The sequence below is a fragment of the Lacerta agilis genome, chromosome 2, assembly GCF_009819535.1.
Source record: "Lacerta agilis isolate rLacAgi1 chromosome 2, rLacAgi1.pri, whole genome shotgun sequence".
NCBI classification, from domain to species: Eukaryota; Metazoa; Chordata; class Lepidosauria; order Squamata; family Lacertidae; genus Lacerta; species Lacerta agilis.
Genome location: NC_046313.1, coordinates 59,336,678 through 59,361,454, shown reverse-complemented (window position 1 = coordinate 59,361,454; position 24,777 = coordinate 59,336,678). Strand labels below are relative to the sequence as shown.

Below are 24,777 nucleotides of genomic sequence, written 5' to 3'. Positions count from 1 at the left end.
GGGTTGGACTGGATGGCCCTTGTGGTCTCTTCCAACTCTATGATTCTATGTTCCTGCTATGCAAGCCAGTTTGGAAGGAATACGTGGGAAATGAGATTCTGGAAGTTGTGGTATTTGTACATATAGTAGCATGTTTTTAAAATACAATTCTTTTTCGAGCTTTGCATTCGTTTGATACGAGTGACAGGGCAATCCACAGTTTGACATTAATCTGTCTGAAATGTATAAAAAGTGGCTCATATTGAATGAACTGGAACTGAGCCAAAGAGCAAAATATTGATGAACTGGAACTGGCAGAGACAAGTCATGTTAAATCCAGTCTGAAGGGAAATTCTTTACATGACCTAAGGATATACAAATGAGACCATTTAAAGAACTCCCGGGCTTTATAATAAACAGAGAAGATATAGCATTATAGATTATATTTCCAAAAAAGGAAAAGGAAAACATTGAAAGGAGAAAGCCCAGATTTTCGAGGCATTTATGGAAATGCATTGTGAGGACTAGAGTTTCTTCCATTTAAAAAATGTGGCTTTAAGGATAGGTTGAAATGACAGAAGGTATACCACCAACTCAGTATGCTTTTACACACATTAGTGATTTCTTACAAAGGGCTCGTGTAGGTCACTTGACGGATTTGCATGTTTTCCTGGAGTTCTACCTGCTGGGTTCAATAGGACTTATCTTTCTGGAAAGTGTTCATGAAGCTCCAGTGTAAATGAGACACAGAGAAGTGAAGGAACATGCCCAGGGAGCCATATTCAGCAAGTGAGAGGCTGAATCTGGGTGTCCCAGTTCTAGACTGGAGCCCTGAATGTGTGAGAGCACAAACTTAAGGGAGAATCTCAGTCCATTCAGCTGGACACTCAGAAGACTCATGCTCAGAAACCTTGTTATCCGGGTTCCTGATCATGGGGAAGCTTCTAAGCATGCTCAGCTGAATGTGTTTAGAATCTCCCTTCCGGCGTTCACTGAGAGCATATCCACACTTCTGCTTGTCCTGTACCTAGAAAGAATGAGTCCAAGTGGGTTTTTTTTGTTTGTTTTTTTGCTTGCCCTGTGCCTTGCCCCACTCATTTCCCAGGGAAAACTCACTCTTTGGTGTTAAACTGCAGCAAACATCAAATTGGAGAAAACCTGAATTGCCGTTTGTGCCGATAGAGCACTAAAGAGCGGTTTCCCCCAGAGAAAAGCAGCGGGACAAGAAGTGTGGAGGAGCCCTGAAAGTATGATGGTCAGGAGTGGAAAGGACGGTGCATGCAAGGACATTGGCGATCTCGTTTAATGCCATTTGGATACCAAGTGAAAACTTTACTCTTAGAATAACCTACTTCTTAGCACTATTGCGCAAATAAAACATGATTGTCTGGAAAACTTGAATTAGAGGTCGAAAATGCATTTGTAATAATTATGGCAAAGACTGCTGTTAGGGAAAATGCATGGCTTTGGAAGCCTACACTTCTCAAACAAGAAAGGTGTTTAATGTTAACTGCTTTTGGTTTCTGCTGTCCATGTCACACACTCAGAACTGTGCCACCGCTTTGCCCTTTACACAAGTGTTGCTTGGTCAGTAGGCTGAACCTTTGCAAACTTCTTACAAGCAAGTAGCACCCTTGGACCTTTCCCTCCTTCACTATTTTTTCTACTCAAAACTGTGATTTCAATGAGGAAGAGTTAATTGTCTTGTTCAATGATGGGGTGGCAAGACAAGGCTCAGCCTACAACAGATTCCAGGAGCTTGCTTTCCACAACTCAGGAAGTGGGGATTAAAACAGAGAGCTGGGCTGAGTAAACTCGTCCAGCTGCTTCCTTGAGTAAGTAGGAGTGGAGAAAGGAGTTGCAGTGTTTGACTAAAAAAGCCGTCTTGTTAAAAAAACTGATATTTCCTGGAGAGTGGTCTTAGCCCCCTAACCAATCTTAGAGGGCACTCTATTCCCCCATTGCCCTCACTCTTCTGGGGTCCTTGTGTTGCATGCTTCTGTACACTTTGATATGAATTGAATAAGATCAGTTTGCACCCATGAGAAATGGCCTAGAATAGACTGAAGAAACAATTGCCATGGTAAGGATGAGCACTTGCCAGCTAGTATCCATTGGGAGATGACAGATGGCATGTTCATTAGGTATCAAATCGTGATTTGATTGCACAAAGTTTGAGGGCAGGTCAGACAGTACCCATTGTTTATTAACTATTTGTTTGGATTTGTCTGTGGAGAGGTCATACAATGTTGCATTAAGTAATGGATATTCAATTCTCTCCAGTGTGTTTTCCCATCACTTTCCTTATTGCAGATGGTCAGTTTCATTTATTTATTGGAAGAGGGTTTGTTGCACAAGAACATCAAATTGATTGCACGACCTGAATTTGCTGGTACATGATAGAAACCAAGCTGCAAAACAGCAACAGCCCTGGACCCAGATGCAGACGGAGGGGGAAATTATTTATCTGTCACATAGCTTTAAGAGTACTGAAACCCTGTTTTGGCATCTGACTCTCCCCTCCCCACACACACACACACTAGAAAGCAATCCAGGACAAACTGGGTCGGGAGCAGAAATGTGTTGAGGTTATGGCTCTCAATGGGGACTTTAGCACTGCAAAATATTAGAGGGATGAATGAATATCCTCTAGAAAATAGATAATCTCTTAACCCTCTGGTGGCAGTGATTTCACTAACAGCATTCAATTTTAGTCAGGTTCTCAGCAAGACTGGACCCCACAACCTGTTTCTAACATCAAAATTCAAACAGAGTGCACTGGAACATGTGCAGAGTGCAGAGCCCTCAAAAAAGGAAAAAGAAGGAGCACCTAGAGCGGGGGTCAGCAACCTGCGGCTCCGGAGCCGCATGCGGCTCTCTGACAGGTCTCCCGCGGCTCCGGCATGCCCCCTTTCAATGCCCTTTCAATAATAATTAAATGGTTATCGGCAAAAAAAGGGCCAAAAAACCATGAATAATCCGCATCAACGTTGAACAGCTGGGCGGTCTTTCTCAGCCCTCTCGGGGTTCCTGAGGACAGACCCAAGATTGATATCCACCTTGACCACTCCCAGAGAGAGGAAGCGACTTCTTCACACCAATAAGCGTGTGGGGAGGGCTGAGCTTTTACCACCTTGGCGTGCCGATTGGTAGGACAGATTGCCCGCCTTGGCGCATAGGCTCGGAGCCGGGGCCTTACCGCCGAGGTAGCCACTGAGGATGAAGGCGGGAGGCGGGCACGGGAGAGCGACGCTTCGTCCGGCCAATGAGCCGCCGGGATGCCTGTTCCTGTTTGAGGGGAACGTGCCAATGAGGGTGGCGTTAGGGCGGGGAGAAGAAGGAGCTGGGCTTTGCGAGTTATCGAGAGAGAGAGAGAGAGAGAGAGAGAGAGAGAGAGAGAGAGAGAGAGAGAAGAGTCGGGATAATAAAGGCGGCGGGAGGTGGCGGCGGCGATTGGAGTGGCCCCTGTCGGGCGGAATCCTTTTCAAAGCGGCCGCGCGGAGGGCGGAGCAGGCGGGCCAGGCGTCGCCGTGACGGGAGGGCGGTGATGGTCGCCGACAGGATGAAGTAGAGCTGCTTTGGGGCGGCGGCAAAAACGTCCGGGCTGCTTCTGAAACCTCCGCCAACCAGTGCTTTGCCAGCGCTCGCTGCGGGCGGTGTACATGCTCAACGACGGCCCCAAGGGCGGCTCGGGGGCCCGGAGCCCCAAGGCCGGCGCGCTGCAGTGCCTGGCACGATTCCCTCCCCAAACCTGTTTTTTGCTTTTTTGCTTTTGGCCTTGCTCTCCCACCCCCTCTCTTTTTCTTCCTCCCCTCCTTTTTTAATCCAAGGGGAGAAATCCCATTTTTAAAACAAACAAACAAACGAAAAACAAACAAACACCCCCCACAGCTGCTGCAGCCACTCTATTTGAATTTTTATTATTACCCTTTTCTGCCTCTATCCCCCCTTTTTCTTTTCTCTTCCCCTTTTGTTTTTGTTTTCAAAAAAAGGAAAAAGAAGAAAAAGATTTCCCCCCTTTATTTTTATTTTTTAAACTACTACATATTTTTAATAGATATCCTCCTCACCCCACCCCACCCCCAATTTATATTTTTCCACCCCACTTTTCCATTCCCACCCCCCCTTTTTCTTTCTTTATTAGTTCGCTTGCCAACCTATCTTAGAGGGGGAAGCCCTCTCTCCCACCCACCACCCCCCCAAACAACTTTGAGCTGAACCCCCAAAAACGGGGGTAGATCACTGCTGAAAGTAGATCACAGTTTCTTGGGAGTTGGCCACCCCTGGCATAAGACATGTAACTAGAATAAAAAAATTTAAAAACCAAGCAAATAATTGTAATAACTACTGTAATAAAGCACTGCTATAATTATATATAATTTCCCTTAAATTTTGGATTCATTCGCCTTTCCGTGCTGAAATGTCACAACCTGAACGACCATGGCTTGCCCCCCCCCCAGTTTTGATCTTGGGTACGCCCCTGAGTCAATGCAAAAAAGTAAGAACTTATTCTTGTTGTTTTTACTAATTATACTTTGCATTGGCTCCTATACGTTATTTATTATTATTGCATTAAGGTAAGAAACAATATATGCAGTGTTATATTTGTTTTAAATGTCGCAATGGTTTTGCGGCTCCCAGTTGTTTTTTTCCCCTTTGGAAACGGGTCCAAGTGGCTCTTTGTGTCTTAAAGGTTGCAGACCCCTGACCTAGAGCTTTGAAGAATGGCTTTCAAGGCAAAAGGCATGGTTTCCAAGAGGGCTTGAGTCCTGACACCATCTCTTTTCAGATATAAAGTATCATTGTATGCATGTGTTTATGGACCATTCAGGTGCTCCACAGTAGTAGACAGCCATTTGCTGTCTTGCTAAGAGCAGATTTGCATAAGCCAAAGTCAGTCCTGGCCAGCTGCAGAGCCGCAGGGGTTGCTCAATTATTTTGTTGTGATTTCCAATCTGCCCTGCAGTGAGGTTAGTAAAAAAGGTTACTCACCTCATCACACACTGAAAAGCAATCTGGCTGCCCGATGGAGCAAGCCTGGGCTTTCATGGGGATTTTTAAAAATGGGATTTCCCCTGGTGTGACATTCACATTAGCTCTAGTTCGGCACCATCAGCGTGATGTCTCATAATGGATGAGTCCTGTTACAGAGCACTTAGGCTTACTGGGAGAACTACCCTGCTTGTTCATCTGGACCTCTCAGTGGCTCCCATTAACCACGATATCTTTCTGGAGCAGCTCAAAGTTCATCACCATGGGTCTTTTCCTGTGGTGTCCCACAGAGTTCCATCTTTCCCCCCATGCTATTTCATTCGTAATTAGAATACAATTAAGAAAGTGCCAAAACAGCATTTTTAGTGCAAGACACTTGCACCCTTTTTAAAAAAGCAATCTATATGAAGGAGTTCTCGTCAGACGTTTTGGAGTGAATTGCTCACCTATAAACGGATGACACCAACCTCTACCTTTCAGTTCCATCTGAATCAGAAGAGGCAGCTGAGGTGCTAGGCAGGCGTTAGGGGGGCAGTGATGGGCATGTTGTTGTTCAGTCGTGGCACTCTTCGTGACCCCATGGACCAGAGCACGCCAGGCACGCCTATCCTCCACTGCCTTCCGCAGTTTGGCCAAACTCATGCCAGTCACTTCGAGAACACTGTCCAACCATCTCATCCTCTGTCGTCCCCTTCTCCTTGTGAGGAGGTCTTTTCTAGGGAGTCTTCTCTTCTCATGAGGTGGCCAAAATACTGGAGCCTCAACTTCAGGATCTGTCCTTCCAGGGAGCACTCAGGGCTGATTTCTTTAAGGATGGATAAGTTTGATCTTTTTGCAGTCCATGGGACTCTCAAGAGTCTCCTCCAGCACCATAATTCAAAAGCATCAATTCTTTGGCAATCAGCCTTCTTTATGGACCAGCTCTCACTTCCATACATTGCTATTGGGAAAACCATAGCTTTAACTATACAGACCTTTGTCAGCAAGGTGATGTCTCTGTTTTTTAAGATGCTGTCTAGGTTTGTCATTGCTTTCCTCCCAAGAAGCAGGCGTCTTTTAATTTTCTGACTGCTGTCACCATCTGCAGTGATCATGGATCCCAAGAAAGTAAAATCTCTCACTGCCTCCATTTCTTCCCCTTCTATTTGCCAGGAGGTGATGGGACCAGTGGCCATGATCTTAGTTGTTTTGATGTTGAGCTTCAGACCTTATTTTGCGCTCTCCTCTTTCACCCTCATTAAAAGGTTCTTTAATTCCTCCTCACTTTCTGCCATCAAGGTTGTGTCATCAGCATATCTGAGGTTGTTGATATTTCTTCCGGCAATCTTAATTCCAGTTTGGGATTCATCCAGTGCAGCCTTTTGCATGATGAATTCTGCATATAAGTTAAATAAGCAGGGAGACAATATACAGCCTTGTCGTACTCCTTTCCCAATTTTGAACCAATCAGTTGTTCCATATCAAGTTCTAACTGTAGCTTCTTGTCCCACGTAGAGATTTCTCAGGAGACAAATGAGGTGATCCGGCACTCCCATTTCTTTAAGAACTTGCCATAGTTTGCAGAAGTAGATGTTTTTCTGGAACTCTCTAGCTTTCTCCATATGGGCTGAACCTGTACTGTGGATTCTGTAAAAAACTAGAAGACTGCAACACTGGGGGGGGTTAGACGAGGTGGAAGGATTACTGGAGCTAGCACCTGTAACTGAGGAATTATTGAGCACTCGGGACCCGGACGCTGTATGAAGTAGTTGGTTACCTGTGGATGCATTGCCGCAACTGGATCCCGCAAGCTGGGAATCATTATAGAATTCGCTCATAAAAGATTTAAAGGCCTCGAAAATTTGGGTTACCACTTTGGGGCTAGGACCTTTTTTTCCCCTTCCTTCCTTTCTTTTTTTTTTAAACGCGGTGTCTTCCGTGGTTTAGGATTGCCAGACGCAGGGGCTGCAGTGTTGGGAGCATCACCCTCAGCTGGGGTCTTCCTTTTCGAAGACATGATGGAGCAAGCAGAGTCAATAAGAATTTATTCACCAGTCTGTACTTTGTTAATACTTCAATACTTTTCTGTTATTTATTGCTTTATTTATCATTTATTATTTAAAATTTTTAATTGCTATTTTATTTTAATCATTTCTTATTACTATATATATAATTTACTTATTTTTAATTTAATATTTTATTTATATTTTATTTATTTATTTATTTAAAATTTATTCAATATTTCTATTATTATTTATTCAATTATTATTAATCGCTTAATAATTCCTATATTTCCTCCTAGTTACCAAAGTAATAAGTAAATATTTTACCAGCAGCTGCAGTAGCAGCTAACAGCAATCCGCAGTGGTATCTGGAGAAGTAAGCTCACACCAAGAACAAACCTAAGTTGGTCTCTAAGGTGCTACTGGAAGGAATTTATTATTATTATTATTATTATTATTATTATTATTATTATTATTATTATTATTATTATCTATTTTGTTTTAGCAACCAGCAGTTTTAGAACATGTAGCAACAGCAGGGCAAAACCAGGCCAGGGGTCCTAGCTGTGTTTTAAAAAGTTGCAGGTAGGCAGGGCAGTTGGCAAGGCAACTATGCAAGCCAGTGTGGTGTAGTGGTTAAGAGTGGTAGACTCATAATCTGGGGAACCGGGTTCGTGTCTCCGCTCCTCCACATGCAGCTGCAGGGTGACCTTGGGCTAGTCTCTCAGCCCCACTCACCTCACAGAGTGTTTGCTGTGGGGGAGGAAGGGAAAGGAGAATGTTAGCCGCTTTCAGACTCCTTCGGGTAGTGATAAAGCAGGATATCAAATCCAAACTCTTCTTCTGTTAGCAAGGCAACTATGATGCAACTGAAGCAAAATGTAGCAATTCCACTGCAGGGCTATCTAAGAAGAATACAGCTGTTGGCAAGGTAACAGCCGGGCAGGTGATTTAGAACAATGTGGCAAGTTAACCGCAGGGCAAATTTAGAACAAAGAAGCAATCTCCCTGTTGGTAAGGTAACGAAGAGGCCACCTATAAGGCTGCTGTTCTAAACCCCAAAGATGGCGCCCCCCCACTACCACATGGTTCCCTGCCGCTGAAAAACAGGGATGCAAGTAGATTCCGCCCCAACCGCTGCAAACACGGATGCAAGCAGTTTTTTTCCCCAGAAAGCACAATTAAGACCCAGCAGTTCACAGCAGGGAAAAGTGGGTTTTAAAGTAAACAACTGGGTTTTGCTAGTAACAAAAGGGGAAATGGGAAACGCTTCCAATAGTGTCCCCCAGCAGCTTAAAGCAAGGAGCAGACATAGTAAACCGGCAAAAGTTAGAACAACACGAAACCCAGCGTGCCAGAAACGTAAGGGGGGGGGGAGCACAGGAAAGGAATAGTACAGAGATATATCTGCTGAGCAAAGATTCACACTGTCAGAGATATATCTACAAAACATCGGAGATAGTATTTACTAAGCAAAAGGCAAACTTTCTGAGACACCTTAAAAGCCAGGAGGCTGCTCGTTGCTAGCAGGCAGCAACCACGTGCTGGTGTAAACAAAGGCAGCAAGGGGCTAACGGCAAGGGGAGAGGGGAACTACCAGCGCTGGTAGAAGGTGGAGATTTTATTTATGTATTTATTTTTAATTCAACTTTTTATTTATTTATTTATTTTTGTTTGTTTGTTTGTTTATTTTAAAGCCTCAGTGTAAAAGTAAGCTGCAGTCTAACGCAGGGAGGAGAATGGGAGAACATAAATTATGCAAGAAATAAGGAAACGCTGCAGGGGCTAACAATCACAACCTGAGGAAAGAGGCCTTAGCAAACCTGTTAAGGTGAAAACAAAATCGAAAATTCTTTCTAGTAGCACCTTAGAGACCAACTGAGTTTGTTCCTGGTATGAGCTTTCGTGTGCATGCACACTTCTTCAGATACACTGAAACAGAAGTCACCAGATCCTTAAATATAGTGGGGGAGTGGGGAGGGGTATTACTCAGAAGGGTGGTGGGAATGGGTGATAGGCTGATAAGTGTGGAAAACCTGTTGACGACTCTAAACGGCTGCAGTTAGTTTTGCAGGGAAAGGCAAGGGGTGAGATGGCTAAAGATGGCTTTGTTATGTATAATGAGATAAGAATCCAATGTCTTTGTTCAAACCAGGTTTCTCCATGGTTTGAACAAAGACATTGGATTCTTATCTCATTATACATAACACTTATCAGCCTATCACCCATTCCCACCACCCTTCTGAGTAATACCCCTCCCCACTCCCCCACTATATTTAAGGATCTGGTGACTTCTGTTTCAGTGTATCTGAAGAAGTGTGCATGCACACGGAAGCTCATACCAGGAACAAACTCAGTTGGTCTCTAAGGTGCTACTAGAAAGAATTTTCGATTTTGTTTTGACTATGGCAGACCAACACGGCTACCCACCTGTAACTGTTAAGGTGAGACACACACGTTCTCTAGTCCACTCCACACTGTCTCGCTCTCCCACCCACACAAAACAACGGCAAGTCCCCTTGAATGGAAAAAGGGGGGGAAGGGGGGATGGATAAGGAAGCAGTACAGTGAGAAGCAGCTGGGGAAAGCAAATGTCAGGAGAAAGCAAGAGGAAAATTAACTAAACCACGTGAAGAGAAATGAACAGACAAAACACTAATCAAGCCTCTTGCACACACTCAGTCAGCCTCATACGATACCACTTCTCCCGATGCAGGAAAGCTCGTGAAGATCCGATGCGAGCAGGAACAGAATGAATGAGATGGAATTTGCCGGGCTGCTTGAACACCGCCCCCCAGCCAGCCCTATTGGCTGGCTATGGCGCATGACGCGGCAGGAAGGAGGGGCTAAGGCAGGGGGTTGAACACGCCCCCCTGCCCAGGCGGGAAATGGCTCCTGCTCGCAACCCCTCCCCTCTGGGAAGAGGAGAGGCTTTGCTCAGCTTACCGCAGACTCTGCTGAGACCGCCTGGAAAAGGAACCGCTCTTAGGACCCGGGAAGATCCTCCCGGATGACTCCTTCGAATCAATGAGAGCCCTGGGAGGAGCCGGCGCTTGAGGCTCCCCATAAACCGGCCAATATCCTGGGCAGATGTTTTACAACTTCTTGCATTCTTCAGAGTTTGCTCAGGACGGGCTTTCCTGCCTGGCTGCGCTCTCCACATTTTGGGTTTCCCCCGGGTTGGTTGGAGGGCGTGGAAGAGGAGGACGTTGACAAACATCTTCGTGGATTTTCGAGGCGGGGGAATTTCAATATTATTATTATTATTATTATTAATCTCAAGGGGGGCTAATAATGCGATTCTGCCCTCGCCAGGGATCTCCACCAGGGCAAAGCGCGGAGAGGGCAGGGAATCCCCCGCTCCGCAGGCCAGGAGTGGGCGCAGCGGTGATGGGGGGCTGAACTCCCGTGCCACTTTCGGCAGGAGTAGCACGTGGAAAGATCCTGTCTCTCCAAAAGGGCTCCGGGACGCTCAGCCCGCAATCGGGGGCGGGGGAAGAGAGACTAAATAACGGCAAAGCCCCAACTTTTGGGATTTCAAATCCCGAAGTCTTTGAGGGCGTCGCTCTCTTACTTTGGCTGATATTAACAATTGATACGATCGCTCAGGAGGATCCCTTTTGTAGCTTCCCCTAGATCGGCTGGGAAATTGTGAATCAAATCATAAAAGTTGCTTCACGAAGCAAAATAGTTTGGGGGGGGGGGCTGAGAGAGGAGATCTCCTGCTGCAGAAGATGCCGGGGCTGCAATAGAAAGCGCTTCTGCCCACTTTTAAGTGCCTGCCGGTTCGGTCCAGCATGGCTGTGTATGCCCTCACCGGCTTCTCCCTCGTCAGCCTGCTGAGTTTCGGCTACCTCTCCTGGGACTGGATGAAGCCCGGCTTGGTGGGCGAAGTGCCCGGGGACCCGATGGGCAAGCCTCTCCCGGCGGCTGGTGCTGCTGCTGCTGCTTCTGCCGCTCTGGCCAGGCCGCCCCACCTCATCTTCATCCTGACGGACGACCAAGGCTTCCATGACGTGGGCTACCACGGCTCCGATATCCAGACCCCGACGCTGGACAGGCTAGCGGCCGAAGGGGTGAAGCTGGAGAACTATTACATCCAACCCATCTGCACCCCTTCCAGGAGCCAGCTCATCACGGGCAGGTAAGGGCTCTGGGGCAGAGGGGGAGGACAAGCAGCCAGACCCCCCCAAACACACACACACCCCTTCTTATCAGGACGGTGTGTTGTGTACCCCCCCCCCAATAATTTCACATGAAACACCTGGCGAGTGTTAGGACACGGAATTCAAAAGGTAAGGTGAAGATCCCCAGGGTTAAAATCATAGAATTGTAGAGTTGGAAGGGACCCCAGAATCATCAAGTTCAGCCCCCTGCAATACAGGAATATGCAACTATCCCATACAGGGATTGAACCTGCAACCTTGGCATTATCAGCACTACATAAAACAACAACTGGTATTATACTGGGGGCAAGATCTGTGTGCTACTTGCTAGCGTTCTGTAAAATAAGAGAGAGGGACTTTAAAAGCCAAGTGAGCAACTTATATTTAAAATAATAAAACAGATTTCAGGCAATTAAAAAGTTTTGCTTTTGTTTCCTGGATGCTAAAGATACTAGGACTTTTTTTTTTTTTTTTAGTTGGGGCACAAACAGTAACCCTAACTGGGTAAAATACATCACTTTATCAAAATAGTGAAATGCAGCGTGGTTGGTGTGTAGACAGTGTGACATTCCAACCGTTCAGTGAAGGCGCAGTTTCGTTGGATGGCTTTAAAGAAGTCATTACAGCTCATTCGCAGTACGGGGATCATGCTGACCTAAGAATTACAGTTAGGATGAATGATACATGTAGTTTGAAAAGCTTTTCTTCCGTTAGGAGTACCATAGAAGGATGTGGTATGTAACAGGAGAAAGCACCAATCCTACCTCTAGACAGAGTAAGGCAGCCGCTTCAGAGACAGCTGTTTTGGGTTATCACAGAGGGGCAGCAGCAAATTGTTATTTATTTATTTGTTTGTTTTATAATGGTTGTATTTTTTACTGCCAGGGAGGGAGAGAGGCATTTGCTAGATTCTCTGCCTGTAGTGTCAAAATAACTGGACCAGCCTTGCATCTTATGCTCTTTGACATGTGTTTGTGTGTGTGTGTGTGTGTGTGTGTGTGTGTGTGTTTGTGTGTAGTAGAGTCTTAGACAGCAAAATATCTTCAATCAGCCCTTCCAAACAGTAGCTCTTTGGGTGGAAAAATCTGTGGCATTTGAAGACCATGCCCTACCCCTCTCCTTTTAATTATGTCCTGGACAATTTATGTGTTTCCATTTCCCTTAGCAGTAAGAGTGATTTATTTCCCCACTTTCACTTTTATGAAGTACTTTGAGGCATGATCTGGTTCCTGTTATAAGAAAAGATACTGGGCTGAAAAATACTGTAGATGTCAAGTGAAAAAAAGATTGCTTGCCTGCCAAGACACAAGAAGGAGAAAGCTGTGTAGGACCCTAAAGAAAACTAATTTAAAAAAAGTTTCTGTCAGGAATGTGCCCCTGGTGCCTTAGGTTGCAATCCTGAGCTTTTCTACATGGATATACAGTCCATTGAAATCCACAGATAAATGCAGGGACTGTTGTAAATTTTGGTTCATGAGAGGGGGAATGCAGGCTCTTTTCTGTACTGTGTCTGCAACATGAGGATAGAATTAGTGTTCAATTAATGGGCATAATAATTTACTGACTGGTTGACTTCAGTGCCATTAGTAAGAGCCTCACAGTCTGCATTGTAGGTTTAGACGTCTGTGGGTGGCACAGAAAGGGAAGGGTGGATCCTGACATCAAAACTCCAACAATATTGATGGGTGTGTGAATGACATTTTTCCTTCAGCATCCTCCTATTCAGTAGCACCTATTTTGTAGGGAAGAATAAATATAGCATTATGACAAAGTACATTGTACAAACTGAGATAGTTTTCTGAACAAAAAACTCCCTTGGCCAACTAGAACAGAGCATCTAGATAGTGAAGATTATCATCATCATCATCATTATTTGTTAGTTGCTTTGTTCATGAAAATGATTCAAAGTGACTTAAAAACACAATAGGAAAAAACACAATAGAAAAAAATCCAATGACAATAAACAGTCAATAAAAACTAGAATCAAAATGTAATACAGCAACTCAAATAAAAGACAAGTGTAGCAGATCTTGCTCCATGGGCATAGCGGGGTGGGGTGGGGTGGGCAAGGGGGGCAGCTGCCCCCTCTAAATCAAGTAAATCAATAAAAAAGACTTAACTAGCTGAGGTTCTACCTCCCACCCCAACATAAATCCTGGCTACACCCATGTCCTGCACCAGAAGAGACCATCTGAGGATTCTCCCAAACACTCTTTACTCTACACTCCCTTGTATTGCCAGTGTCTCAAACCACCAAAATAAGTATTCTGAATAAAAATTCTGTTCTAACAGTAATCATTCTTCAAATGATTATGAAATAACCTGCAGTGTGAAAATCAGGAAGCAAAGAAACCTCCCTGATCCCATGTAACCAAGCACTTTTCAGTCATGGAACAAAGACAGAAGGGACTGGTGTGACCTCTCCAGGCTATGCAGCCCAAACCAATGTAAGGGTAAAAAAGAGAGGCCAGAGTCAGCTGTGGTCACTCCTTCAAAAGGAGACTACATTTTGGTCGGAGTAACAGGGTGAATAGAACAGACTCACTGTGAGTCACAATGACTTCATCCTGGGAAGACGTTTTATGTACTGTACTTAACTCTGCTTCCAAGGGATTGGACAGTCAGCAATGCCAATTAAAAAGGGGAATCCTCTTTGTACCTGCCTGGAATAAATACAGGAAGAGTACTAAAGAGCAGTTGGGTGAATAATTAGCATGTTGGCTGCAGTTTGAATTGCCTGCATGCCCAGGACAATTTTGGAGGGCGTGTGAGGTCTCTCTCCCCCCACCCATATGATCTGACTGCATTCATTGCATTCAGTGGGAATTACTTTGAAATGCATTGGATTGCATTGCACAATAGTTTATCCCTTCTGGCTGAGCCTATCTTTCAAGGCTACCAGTGATAGTGGTGGGTGTGGCCAGATGATCAATAGCTGTGGCTCTTACCTTTGCACAAGAGACTACAATCCGGCCAAGCACAAGCCAGAGGCTTCCTCACCGCATCCCATTCATTCAAGCAATCACAGCTTAAGGACATGTTCCAGCCAGGCAAAAACATTCAAGGAGGGTGCAGAGCATTAGTGACTGGGGAGGTCATGCAGGTGAGGTTCAATCGCTGTAAACACAGTGGGTCACTGGCAGTTACCCAAAGGGGAGAGACGAGGTGTGGGAAGCTTGGCGCGGTATGGCGCATGGTGACAGATCCAAGCTGACTCCTGCTGCCATGTACCGTTTCTCAGTTCACAGTGTGTTATGCCCCACCCCCCAACAGCAACCTGTAGTGTTGGGAAAAGGGGAGAGCATTAAAGCCCCACCCACGCTGTCTCACTAGACACTACTGGGGCAGAGCAGGGCCTGGGAAAAGTTTGGCCTGGAGGGAACAATGTGGCCTAGAAAGAGTCCTGAGGGCTCAGCAGAGAGGCCTGCAGGAATGTATTTGACACCTAGGACAGAGGTTCCTAACACCTGGTCAAAAAGCTTGGTATTGGAGCAAAAACAGGCAAAGAGTACTGTGGCACCTTAACTACTGAATGATGCATAATGGACTGGAGACTATGCTTATGCATCTGATGAGATGGATTCCAGTCTATGAAAGTTCATGGTGTAATAAATCTATTGGTCTTTACGGTGCCTCACATCTGCATTTCTAGTCCTGGACAGCTTGGTGAATAATATGGTGTGATAACAATGTGATTAGGGCTACAATATCACCATCATCATCATCATTCAATGTAGCACCAAGCAAATTGCTCTGCCAGTGCAAACCTTTCTGCCTTCTCCCTCACCTGTGTGCTCTTCTGGGGCTCTCCCACCCGCACCCCCACCCCCAACCCTGAGCTAAGGGAAGCTTGGCCCCATGGCACTAGCAAAAGTCCTTGTGCGGGCTTCCACCGGTGGGACTACTTAGTTGTATCTGCCCCAATATACTGTATATGCATTAGCTGTGCCTCCAATTTGAGAATCCTGAATATGCAGCCATGGGACCTTCAATAAACATTCTCAAGTGCACCTAATGCCTTGCAAGGGCAGATTTTCCCTTCAGGCTCTCTGCAAATGCAGAATGGGTGAAGGACTGAACTGTAGTCATTAACGATTTCCCTTTCTGGTGCCCTTTCCTCTCCTCCCAGGTACCAAATCCATACCGGCCTTCAGCACTCCATCATCCGCCCCCGGCAACCCAACTGTTTGCCCTTGAACCAGGTCACTCTTCCCCAGAAGCTGCAGGAAGCTGGCTATTCCACGCACATGGTGGGCAAGTGGCACTTGGGCTTCTACAGGAAAGAGTGCCTGCCCACTCGCCGGGGCTTTGACACTTTCCTTGGCTCGCTGACCGGGAATGTGGATTACTACACCTATGACAATTGTGACGGGCCGGGTGTTTGCGGCTACGACCTTCATGACGGCGAGAACGTGGCCTGGGAACAAAGTGGCAAATATTCCACTTTCCTCTACGCCCAGCGAGTCAACAAAATCCTCGCCGCCCACAACCCCAAGGAGCCCATTTTTATCTACGTAGCCTTCCAAGCTGTGCACACACCGCTGCAGTCCCCGAAGGAGTACATCTACCGCTACCACTCCATGGGCAACGTTGCGCGGCGTAAATACGCCGCCATGGTCACGTGCATGGATGAAGCGGTGAAGAACATCACCTGGGCGCTCAAGAAGTACGGCTACTATGAAAACAGTGTGGTCGTGTTCTCCACCGACAACGGCGGGCAGACCTTTTCCGGGGGAAGCAACTGGCCTCTGCGAGGTCGCAAAGGGACTTACTGGGAAGGAGGTGTTCGTGGAATTGGCTTTGTGCACAGCCCGCTGATTAAACGCAAGCGGAGAACCAGCAGGGCCCTGATTCACATCACGGACTGGTACCCAACTCTGGTGACCTTGGCCAGGGGCAACTTGTCTGAGGCAGACAGTTTGGACGGCTATAACGTGTGGCCAGCGATCAGCGAGGGCAAAGAGTCTCCCCGCGTGGAAATCCTGCATAACATTGACCCTCTTTATAACCATGCTAAATATGGCTCTTTGGAGAGAGGTTTTGGCATATGGAATACGGCAGTGCAGGCCTCGGTGCGGGTAGGAGACTGGAAGCTTCTTACTGGAGACCCTGGTTACAGTGACTGGATCCCGCCACAGACTCTGACCAACTTCCCAGGGAGCTGGTGGAACCTGGAGCGCCTGACGGACGGCCTACGCAAATCCGTCTGGCTCTTCAACATCACCGCTGACCCATACGAGCGCTACGATCTGTCGGACCAGCGACCCGACGTGGTGAGGGCTCTCCTCATCAGACTCGTCCGTTACAACCAGACGGCCATTCCGGTCAGATACCCAGCAGAAAATCCTCGCGCCCACCCGGATTTCAATGGTGGTGCCTGGGGTCCTTGGGCGACGGAAGAGGAGGACGTGTGGGAGGGAGGACACGGAAAACTGAAAAATAAAAACCGGAAGAAGAAGTGCAAGATCTGCAAGCTGCGCTCCTTCTTCCGGAAGCTGAACACCAGGTTGATGTCCAACCGCATCTGAGGGAGTAGGTAGGGGTGGTGCCAGACGCAGCCTCAAGGGGGTGCAGTTCCAAATAGAATCCATGGGACAGTTTAATCCCCCCCCATACCTAGTGCGTGAAATGGGTTGGGATGCTAGTCCACTTCTTTTCCAGTGGAAGTAGGGCCCCTCCAGGTGGCCTTTTTATTGTGCATTCATGATGGTTTGTACTCATGGTGGTATCTGGGGAGTTATATGCAATCCTGCTTTCAAACGGTTTGCACCTGCAACAGTTTTGGGGCGGATGGACTGCCTTGTTTCCAGTAAGCGCACGTCCCGTAACTCCCTGCTGAAATCCTGCAACTTTTTATCCACAAATATTCTGTTTTTGTTTGTTTGTGTGGGTCCTGGTTTTCTTGCGCTATAGTGCAAGAGTGTCCCTCTAGGTGGCAATAATGCACTAACATTGGGGAAGCACTAATAAAGCGGAATGTTGCGTGAACAGTCCAGTATAAACCCACCACTGATGTACTATTATTGGATCAATGACATGTTACGGAAAGAAATCCCGGTCTGGAAGGGCCTTTAATAAAGTTTGACCTAACCCACCTCACCTCCTTTTTTCTTCCACTCTAGATACTGTCCACAACAATGCATATTTTTACTGGGAAACCCTCCAGGACTTGTAATCTCTAATCTTTGAGAGCCTGCTTAGCCTCAGCAGGTTCTGGAGACTGTCCCTTCTCTTCCCTTCCTTATTTCAGAATGTTCCAAACCCATAGTTGTCAAGTGTCATCATGATTAATGAATGTGTGTGTATCATAGTTAATACAGTACCGCTATCCAGCAGCAGTCACGCTGAGCAAGGTCTTATCCACTACCCAAGGACCAAACTAATTGTACTCAAAATCACTGAAAGGTGTTTGAAAATGTCTGCAGCTGCTCTGTGTATGCATCATGAAATATCATAAATAATTTTAACTTATGTAACGCTTTTGTTCTGCGAATGCGTCTGCAGGCTCTCCCCTCCCTCAAGGCTGCAGCCCCAGCCCCCGATCACTTCAGTGCATGTGGGCGGTGATACAGAAGACCTAGGACTGTTATTTTTATCAGAGAGAGAGAGAGAGAGAGAGAGAGAGAGAGAGAGAGAACAGAGCTCAAACCGTGTGAATATTTTACCCGAAATATACATAATGCCTATCATCTCGTAGGCAGGGACATCAGTAAAGGGTGTGTGAGCACTGCAGGGATACAGTGCGCAGAAAAAATGTAAAATGACTGAGCAATATTTACATACTGATCCAACTACCGCATCATTTATGGAGAGAGAGATGTTTCCACATGTATTTATTTAGCCACTAAGTACAAGAGATTGAGAGGAAGCCACAGCTCTTACGGAGCTCCTTCAACTGCCCGGGTTTTCTTTCTCTTGGGCATGCCACAGGATTTTCTTCCTCTTCCCGCATCCTTCAGTTCAAGGGCTTAAGAGCATTGGCAAAAACTGCTTACATAAACCACTCGTGTTAAAAAACTTAACATGAGCAAGATGTATAAATATAATTAGTTCAAAAATCGTTAAACAAAGCCTGCTGCTGCTAAACTTTGGGAGCAGTTGCTTGAAGTCAGTGCTTTTTTCCTTTGGTGAAAATAAAACAAAATGAGGTGCCGTTATACGTCTATTGATAAAAGTGCTTGGGGTGTCTGCACAAATTGGGTGCCGTGGGCAGAAAAAAAGAAAACAAAAAAGGGATGGTACTCTGTAACATCTGTCACAGAAATGCCCTGCTTAAAATGTACCTTCTTGCAGTGCACAAAGAACTTGCGGTATTGCTACAAATGTAGTGAGGCCTACTAGTATAGCCTGCTTTAAAAATATGGACTTGTTAGCATGTTAGCCGTGATAGCAAAATAAACTCCCCTATATTTGAAAGCAGACAAGCAGACATTGAAGGCAAATACCGGTAAGAAATGGCCATCATGTATTACAGGTACTTGCAAGTAGAGATGGAATGATCTGTCCATTTCTTTCCAATCTTAAATTCAGTTCATACAATTTGCAGGGTTGTGGGGTTTTTTTTAATCCTCATGAAAATTCTTCACCATTTTAATGCAAATTTCTTCTAATAAATACACTTTTTTTGTATTTATGTGCATATTTTTTGCAAGCAATTTCTCCTCATATAGTGCATTTTGTATTTTATTTTTTCACCAGTACATTAATTTTAATGCACATTTCCCTCTTATATCTACATTTTTGTATACATGGATTGGTTGGAGAGCTGCATCACAAAATTAGGATAAGTGCAAATTTTGAGGGATGGCTATGTTTCAGTTCCCATACTTCTTCAGAAAGTGGGAACTGGATAGATTTGACTTTGAATTTCTCCCCCTTCCCTGCTTGCAAGTTTCCAGCAGCAGTGCTTGATTGGGCTGCTGGTCTGTTGCACAGGAAGCTGCCTGTTACCAACAGCATTTGTCCATCTAGTTTGGTACTGTCAACAGTGGCTGGCAGTAGAGTCTCGGGGTTCAAGGCAGCAGCCTCTCTGAGCCCTGCCTGGAGATACCATGGAATGAACTTGCTTGCTCCAACAAGACAATTCTTTTGATCTTAACATTTCAGAAGGAGCAATGTTGACCCATTCAAGAAGGCATCAAAGCCTGCAAGCAGCTGAAACGAATTCAATCACCACAGGAAAACAAAAATTAAACTATTCCCCTCTTTCACCTAAGGATCTGTATGCATGTAAACCAGGGATTGCTAATCAGTTCAGGGACCTGATTGTTCGCTTTTCGGCCCCCCTGAGACCCACTTCCCCCTGATTTTGGCTTGGCTCAGAATGTACATGTAGGTCTGTCATCCCAATGTAAATAATACCAGAATTGTTAATGTGGGATAACCAGCCCCATGTTATACATGAAAGGGTTAATACCATAGAGTAAGCTGTTTGCCAGGCTTAGCTATGTTCACTTCCCCTCACCTTGGGAGGAACTAGGTAATCAGGCCTTCCCAGTCAGCCTGAGAAGATCAGCATGTGAGGAGGCTGGAGTTGGTTGTTCCACATGGTTCTCATAAGCCACTCTTGGGTTCCCATACCAATAATTTAGGAATTTTCATCACTTTGTAATGAAACTATGTTTTACTGCCTGGGCAACTTTCTGAAGCACATGAATCTGACATTTGAAGAGTTTGTAAGTAGACCATTTATTATATTATATTATATTATATTATATTATATTATATTATATTATATTATATTATATTATATTATATTATATTATATTATATTATATTATAATTATTTATTATCAAATGTCTTTTTCTTATGCCGGGGGAAGGGGGGAACTTTGGAAAGAAACTTTTTAAAGGGACATTTTGAAAGGGCACATGCCTTAAACGTCTAGCAGCCTTTTTTCCACACTTTGCGGCATATTTTGTGACTTTAAATCTCTGCTAGGCTCCTCTCACCCAACAGTACTTGCCCCCAATTTGGCTCTTGGTTTCCAGGAAAATTCTCCTTGATATTTATACCGGCAGTTAAGACATAGGGCATCTGCTTTATACGTGCCTAGTTTGTTCATCATTTTATCCTGGGTGGGCACTTCAGGCTTGAATGTGGCCCCCCCCAGATCTCTCTGTTTGGCCCTTTGGACTCTTCCCAGTCCACACCTTTTATGTCCAGGCTACATGCTTCAGTGGCCCTGCTCTGCACTCTCCTCAAGTGCCGTTGTCTGGCTGGACTGTGTCCTTGAACTAGAACAACACTTATAGCTTGCTAGGATGGTGGAGGAAGGCAAGTGTATGTGTGGTATAGCTGTATGTGGAAACCTTTGACTTTCAGTGTACAGAGGTAAGAGCCATACTCTGGCTCCACCCACTTCTGCCTCTGCCCTCACCCACCACAGGCCAGTGGTGCCTGGTAGGCTGCCCATGAGGAAATGTGGCCTTGGGATGAAACAGGTTCCTTACCCCCGCTTTAAACCACTGTTTATTGAACAAACTATGCTTAAAGCAAAGGACATTCAGCGGGTTCTTACAGACATTCAGAGTACTGTAACTATCGCCTGTTTCATCATCCTTGGCCCTCCTTCCTCCCTTCAGCTGTTTCTCCACTCAACATTTCTTAAGTCTTCACGGCACCAAACTGATGGCATTGTCTCACCACATCACCATTTCCCATGTCACTGGTCAGCCGTGAGAGCGAGGGTGTGGGAATCTTCTCTGCAGTCTTTGGCAGTTATTCTCCCCTTCCTCCAAGAAGGAAACACCCACAGAGTTTGCGGTTTTTAAAAGCTTTTCTTTTCCATTTCTCTGTTCTAAAACCATAGTTTAGTTTTGCTTTTTTCCTTTCCCCAACCAACAATTGGTTGTTACTGGGAATGCATGCTTTGAGTTTAGTAACCCTCACCTGTGTTGGAGCCACTGCTTATCTGTCTCCTATTCCTCTACTGGGGTGGGTGTGTGTGTGTGTGTGTGTGTGTTGAAAGACTGCTAGCTCAATCACTTCCTAGTTTTCCAGGTTTTGAGACAAATGTCTTTACTAGCCCTACCTGGACAGCCCAGGGATTGAATGTGGGACCTTTTCTGTGTACATTTAAGTACTGTAGTTTAAACCATTTGTTGTAATGACTGCCAGGAACGGAACCTTATTTTGCACCACCCTCCATGATCAACACCTGCTGTTTCGTTTTGTGCCTCACGATTGAAGCAGAAAGTTAATGTGTCCCCCCCCCCATCTTTCAAAACAGGACTCTGCACTCTGTGCCTTTGCTCTGCAACCCATATGGGCAACCCTTGGTGTTTATATTTCTTTCTCTGTGTTAAAATGCAAACATTTTCCAGCTGCACAAGTCTGTCTGGTAGCATCCCAGCCTCTTCCCAGCTTTGCAACCCTGCAGTGCTGAGCACCCAGATTTTTGAACCCCACCCCACCCTAACCATAGAAATAAAACATACTCAGTAAGTCTCTTTTTTTGCAAGGACTTTACTTGCATGAGACAAACGTAGCTTCAAAAAACTAATCAGGAGCAGATGTTGCATGAGATATAAACGGGGGAGGAAATGTGTGTGTATATTTGTCACATGCAGGTGTGCTGTGGAGTTAGCAGCAGCATCAGTTTTAGGGAAAGTGCTCGCTAGAGGAGCTGAACGCTGAGAGCCGCTTTGCTTTACAGCTGCTCTTGCTTGTTGGGCGATGAAACAATCAAGACTTAAGCCATAGATAGAAAGGTGCCTATGTTCATACAAGACGCTAAGTCATGGTTAAGGGCAGCAAGCCAGCAACAAACCATGGCTTATATTCACAAACAAACCATAGTTAAGGTACTAACCCATGTTGTATTGCATTCAAATTAATTTAAACAATGGCTTAATGCGATGTGTGAACCAGGTTACTGGGTCAGAGCAACTGGTCCACCTAGCTGTACAGTGGAATTGAGGCTGCTGTCTTTCCTAGCCCTACCAAGATAGCTCAGGGATTGAATCTGTGTCCTTCTCTATGGAGAGAACAAACTCCTTTTTTATGTTAGCAGGGATCATTATTTGTGGATTGTTATCTTGAGAAAACCCTTTAATCTTCATGGTGTAAGAAAATTGTCTTGCACCTGCCTAGCAATGTGGACCCCTCCTTCTGATGTTGCATTTTCAAACACAGGCTTTTGATACTCACCTCGTCATGTCATTGAAAACAACCATAGTATGAGAGATTGCCCTTCGAAGTCTGGTGCTGAATGTCCTATCCTGTTTTGAGGATTGCTATCAATCGGTTCCTTAACGTAGCAGGTGCAAGTATTACTTGACTGCAGCTTCCAGCAGAGGCGGATTTAGGGGAGCACGACTGGTTGGCTGAGCCAAGAGGGTGCCGCAGCAGTGACTTAGAATAGAGCGCACAGGGCGCTGCTGAAATTTGAAAGCCCAAACTCCACCACTGCTTCCAGGGATAGGAAACCTATAATAATTGTGCTCAGGGGTCTCCTGAACTCAGAACATCTCTTCGGTTAGTGGACTATGGAATGCAGGTGCTTTAAGTAATATTGACTGCATCATTCTGGGACTTCCTGGACCACTGCAATGAGAACTTGGTTTCTCACCAAATATCTCTCAGCCTCACTTACAAGACAGTAGCATACATCATCTGACAGACATCACTGGAACGTTTATGGGGCAAACCGACATTGGCTGGCAAGGCCCTCTCCATTCTGCTTCTTTCCACGTATGCCTTTTTTGTGTCTGGAGACCACGTTATGTGTCCGTATGTGCACCACAGACGGGGGTAGGCTTTAAAAGCAGTTTCCCATGTGAGCTGCATTTACATTTACACAATGCATTTTACATTTTCTCCCCACAGGTTTTAAATGGTGTAGTGTGTGTAGGCGAAAGCCCTGCTGTGAAGTTTGAAAAATAGATATTTTTGTCACTAGGAAAATGAGGCCTTTTATGACTTGTCAGCTCTTGGATGAGTTGTGTGAGGGTCTTTCCCCCCCTTTCCTTAAAAATAATAATAATGAAATAACATGGATTTAAAATCTGTCACTGAAAGCTGTGATAGTTGGCAGCATTTATACTCTGTAGCTTTAAGTTTGCCTCTGAGCATTTGAGCAGAGTGTGGGTTTTTTTGATGGTGTTCTGAATAAATGCCCTTGGTAATCAATGATGCAGATTGAGAGGAGACAATGAATACAGTCCATCATTTACTAAGTGGCAACTTACCCTGTTCTGCAGTAAGCATGTTGTATACTGCTCATCTGAAAAGTCGTGTAAATGATGTGGTGCTGACCCAACATATACACCTGATCAGCAATGCCAGCCCACTCATGAGGCAAGGTTAGGCAACGGCTTCAGGTGGCAGGATTCATAGGGGCAGCAGATCCCGATAGAGATCTTGATCCAGCCATATTGTTCCCAATGTAGATCTTCACTCATGCCTTCTACCCTGGTGGGAAAGGGGTGCCATTTTGTGGTTCACCTCAGGTGCCAAAATGTCTTGGGCTGGCCCTGCTGATCAGAAACCCAGGGCTGAGTTTATAATAATATAATTTTTATTATTTATACCCTGCCCATCTGGCTGGCTTTCCCCAGCCACTCTGGATGGCTTATGAATTCAACAAAGACTTGACTCTTTTTTGCTAAATCTCTGGGAACTTAAAAGTATATTTTAAAAAGAGTTATTATATTTACCAGGCAGCCCAGCCACACAGAGGTGTCTTATGGTGGAATCTGGCCAATGAGCAGCATCTGATCATACATATATCATTTTATTTGTATGTCACCATTTCACAGTTCATACCATGCTCCAGGCGGCTTACAGCATGAGCAAAATACGTAACTACAAAAGTAAATTTAACAATGAAACAATAAATTTAACATTTTAAAAATACAAAACTGAACTGAACAATTTCAACACAAATCACTATAAAATCTAAAATAAAGATACAAAAAATCTACAGAAACAATCCCCCGCCAACAATCCCCCCCCCAATACCTCAGCCCAAGAGTCTGTTCAGCAGTGCAGCTTTTGCAGCTGGAGGTAGTCAGGGCACTGTCCTCCCAGGCCAGGTGGAAAAAAGCAGGCAGCAGGTCTTCCCAGACTCACAGCCAATATGGTCTTGGCAACATGATTTTGGCATGGAAGCCTGAAAGTGGGATGATGGGTGTTACTGCAGCTGTCTCTCTCCTTGGCTAAGCCACTGTCTCTGATAGTCCCATTAAGGCCCAGCTTGGACACGCTGTTCTGACTATCACTGCGGTGAGCTTGGAAGGCTTTGAATTCTTGGAGGGAGTCTGAAATTGCCTAAGGGAGCTGTCTCTGAAAGTGGCTGATTTCTTTCCTGCCTGGTGTCAATCAGTAAAGGGCAGAGCAAATGAGAAAAACAATTAAGTTCAAGGGAGCTTTGTGGAATTGCAGGTTTTCAAAGTGAAATGGCTCCTTTTGAGTCTGCAGAGCCATCACCCAAGATGCACTGCAGCCGTATCCCTGCCTGTCCCTGTCGCTGTTGTCACTTCTGGAATGTTCTGCACCAGCTTCATCACTCTATCTTCTAACAACTACAGTATACGCCTTCTTCATTTCTGTCTCAAATGCGTATTGTGTGAGCAATTCCGACCCCCCTTCTGAAATTAACACAAGATATTCTGATGGTTGCCTTGTCTTAAGATAATGGCACCGTTTGGGTGAT

General features: G+C 45.4%; 1 protein-coding gene across 1 annotated transcript; it reads left to right on the top strand.

Annotated features, from left to right (window-relative positions):
• Positions 1–10,218: 10,218 nt before the first annotated feature.
• Positions 10,219–17,214, top strand: ARSI (arylsulfatase family member I). The gene is made up of 2 exons (XM_033140293.1): positions 10,219–11,097; positions 15,249–17,214. The coding sequence occupies exons 1-2, from the start codon at positions 10,751–10,753 to the stop codon at positions 16,645–16,647; spliced, it is 1,746 nt and encodes a 581-aa protein (XP_032996184.1). The 5' UTR covers positions 10,219–10,750; the 3' UTR covers positions 16,648–17,214.
• The last annotated feature ends 7,563 nt before the right edge of the window (positions 17,215–24,777 follow it).

Excerpts from the sequence above, each read along its gene's own strand:
- ARSI (XM_033140293.1), top strand. The coding sequence starts at position 10,751 with ATGGCTGTGTATGCCCTCACCGGCTTCTCCCTCGTCAGCCTGCTGAGT. Across the intron at positions 11,098-15,248 it reads AGCCAGCTCATCACGGGCAG|GTACCAAATCCATACCGGCC; the intron begins GTAAGGGCTCTG and ends CTCTCCTCCCAG.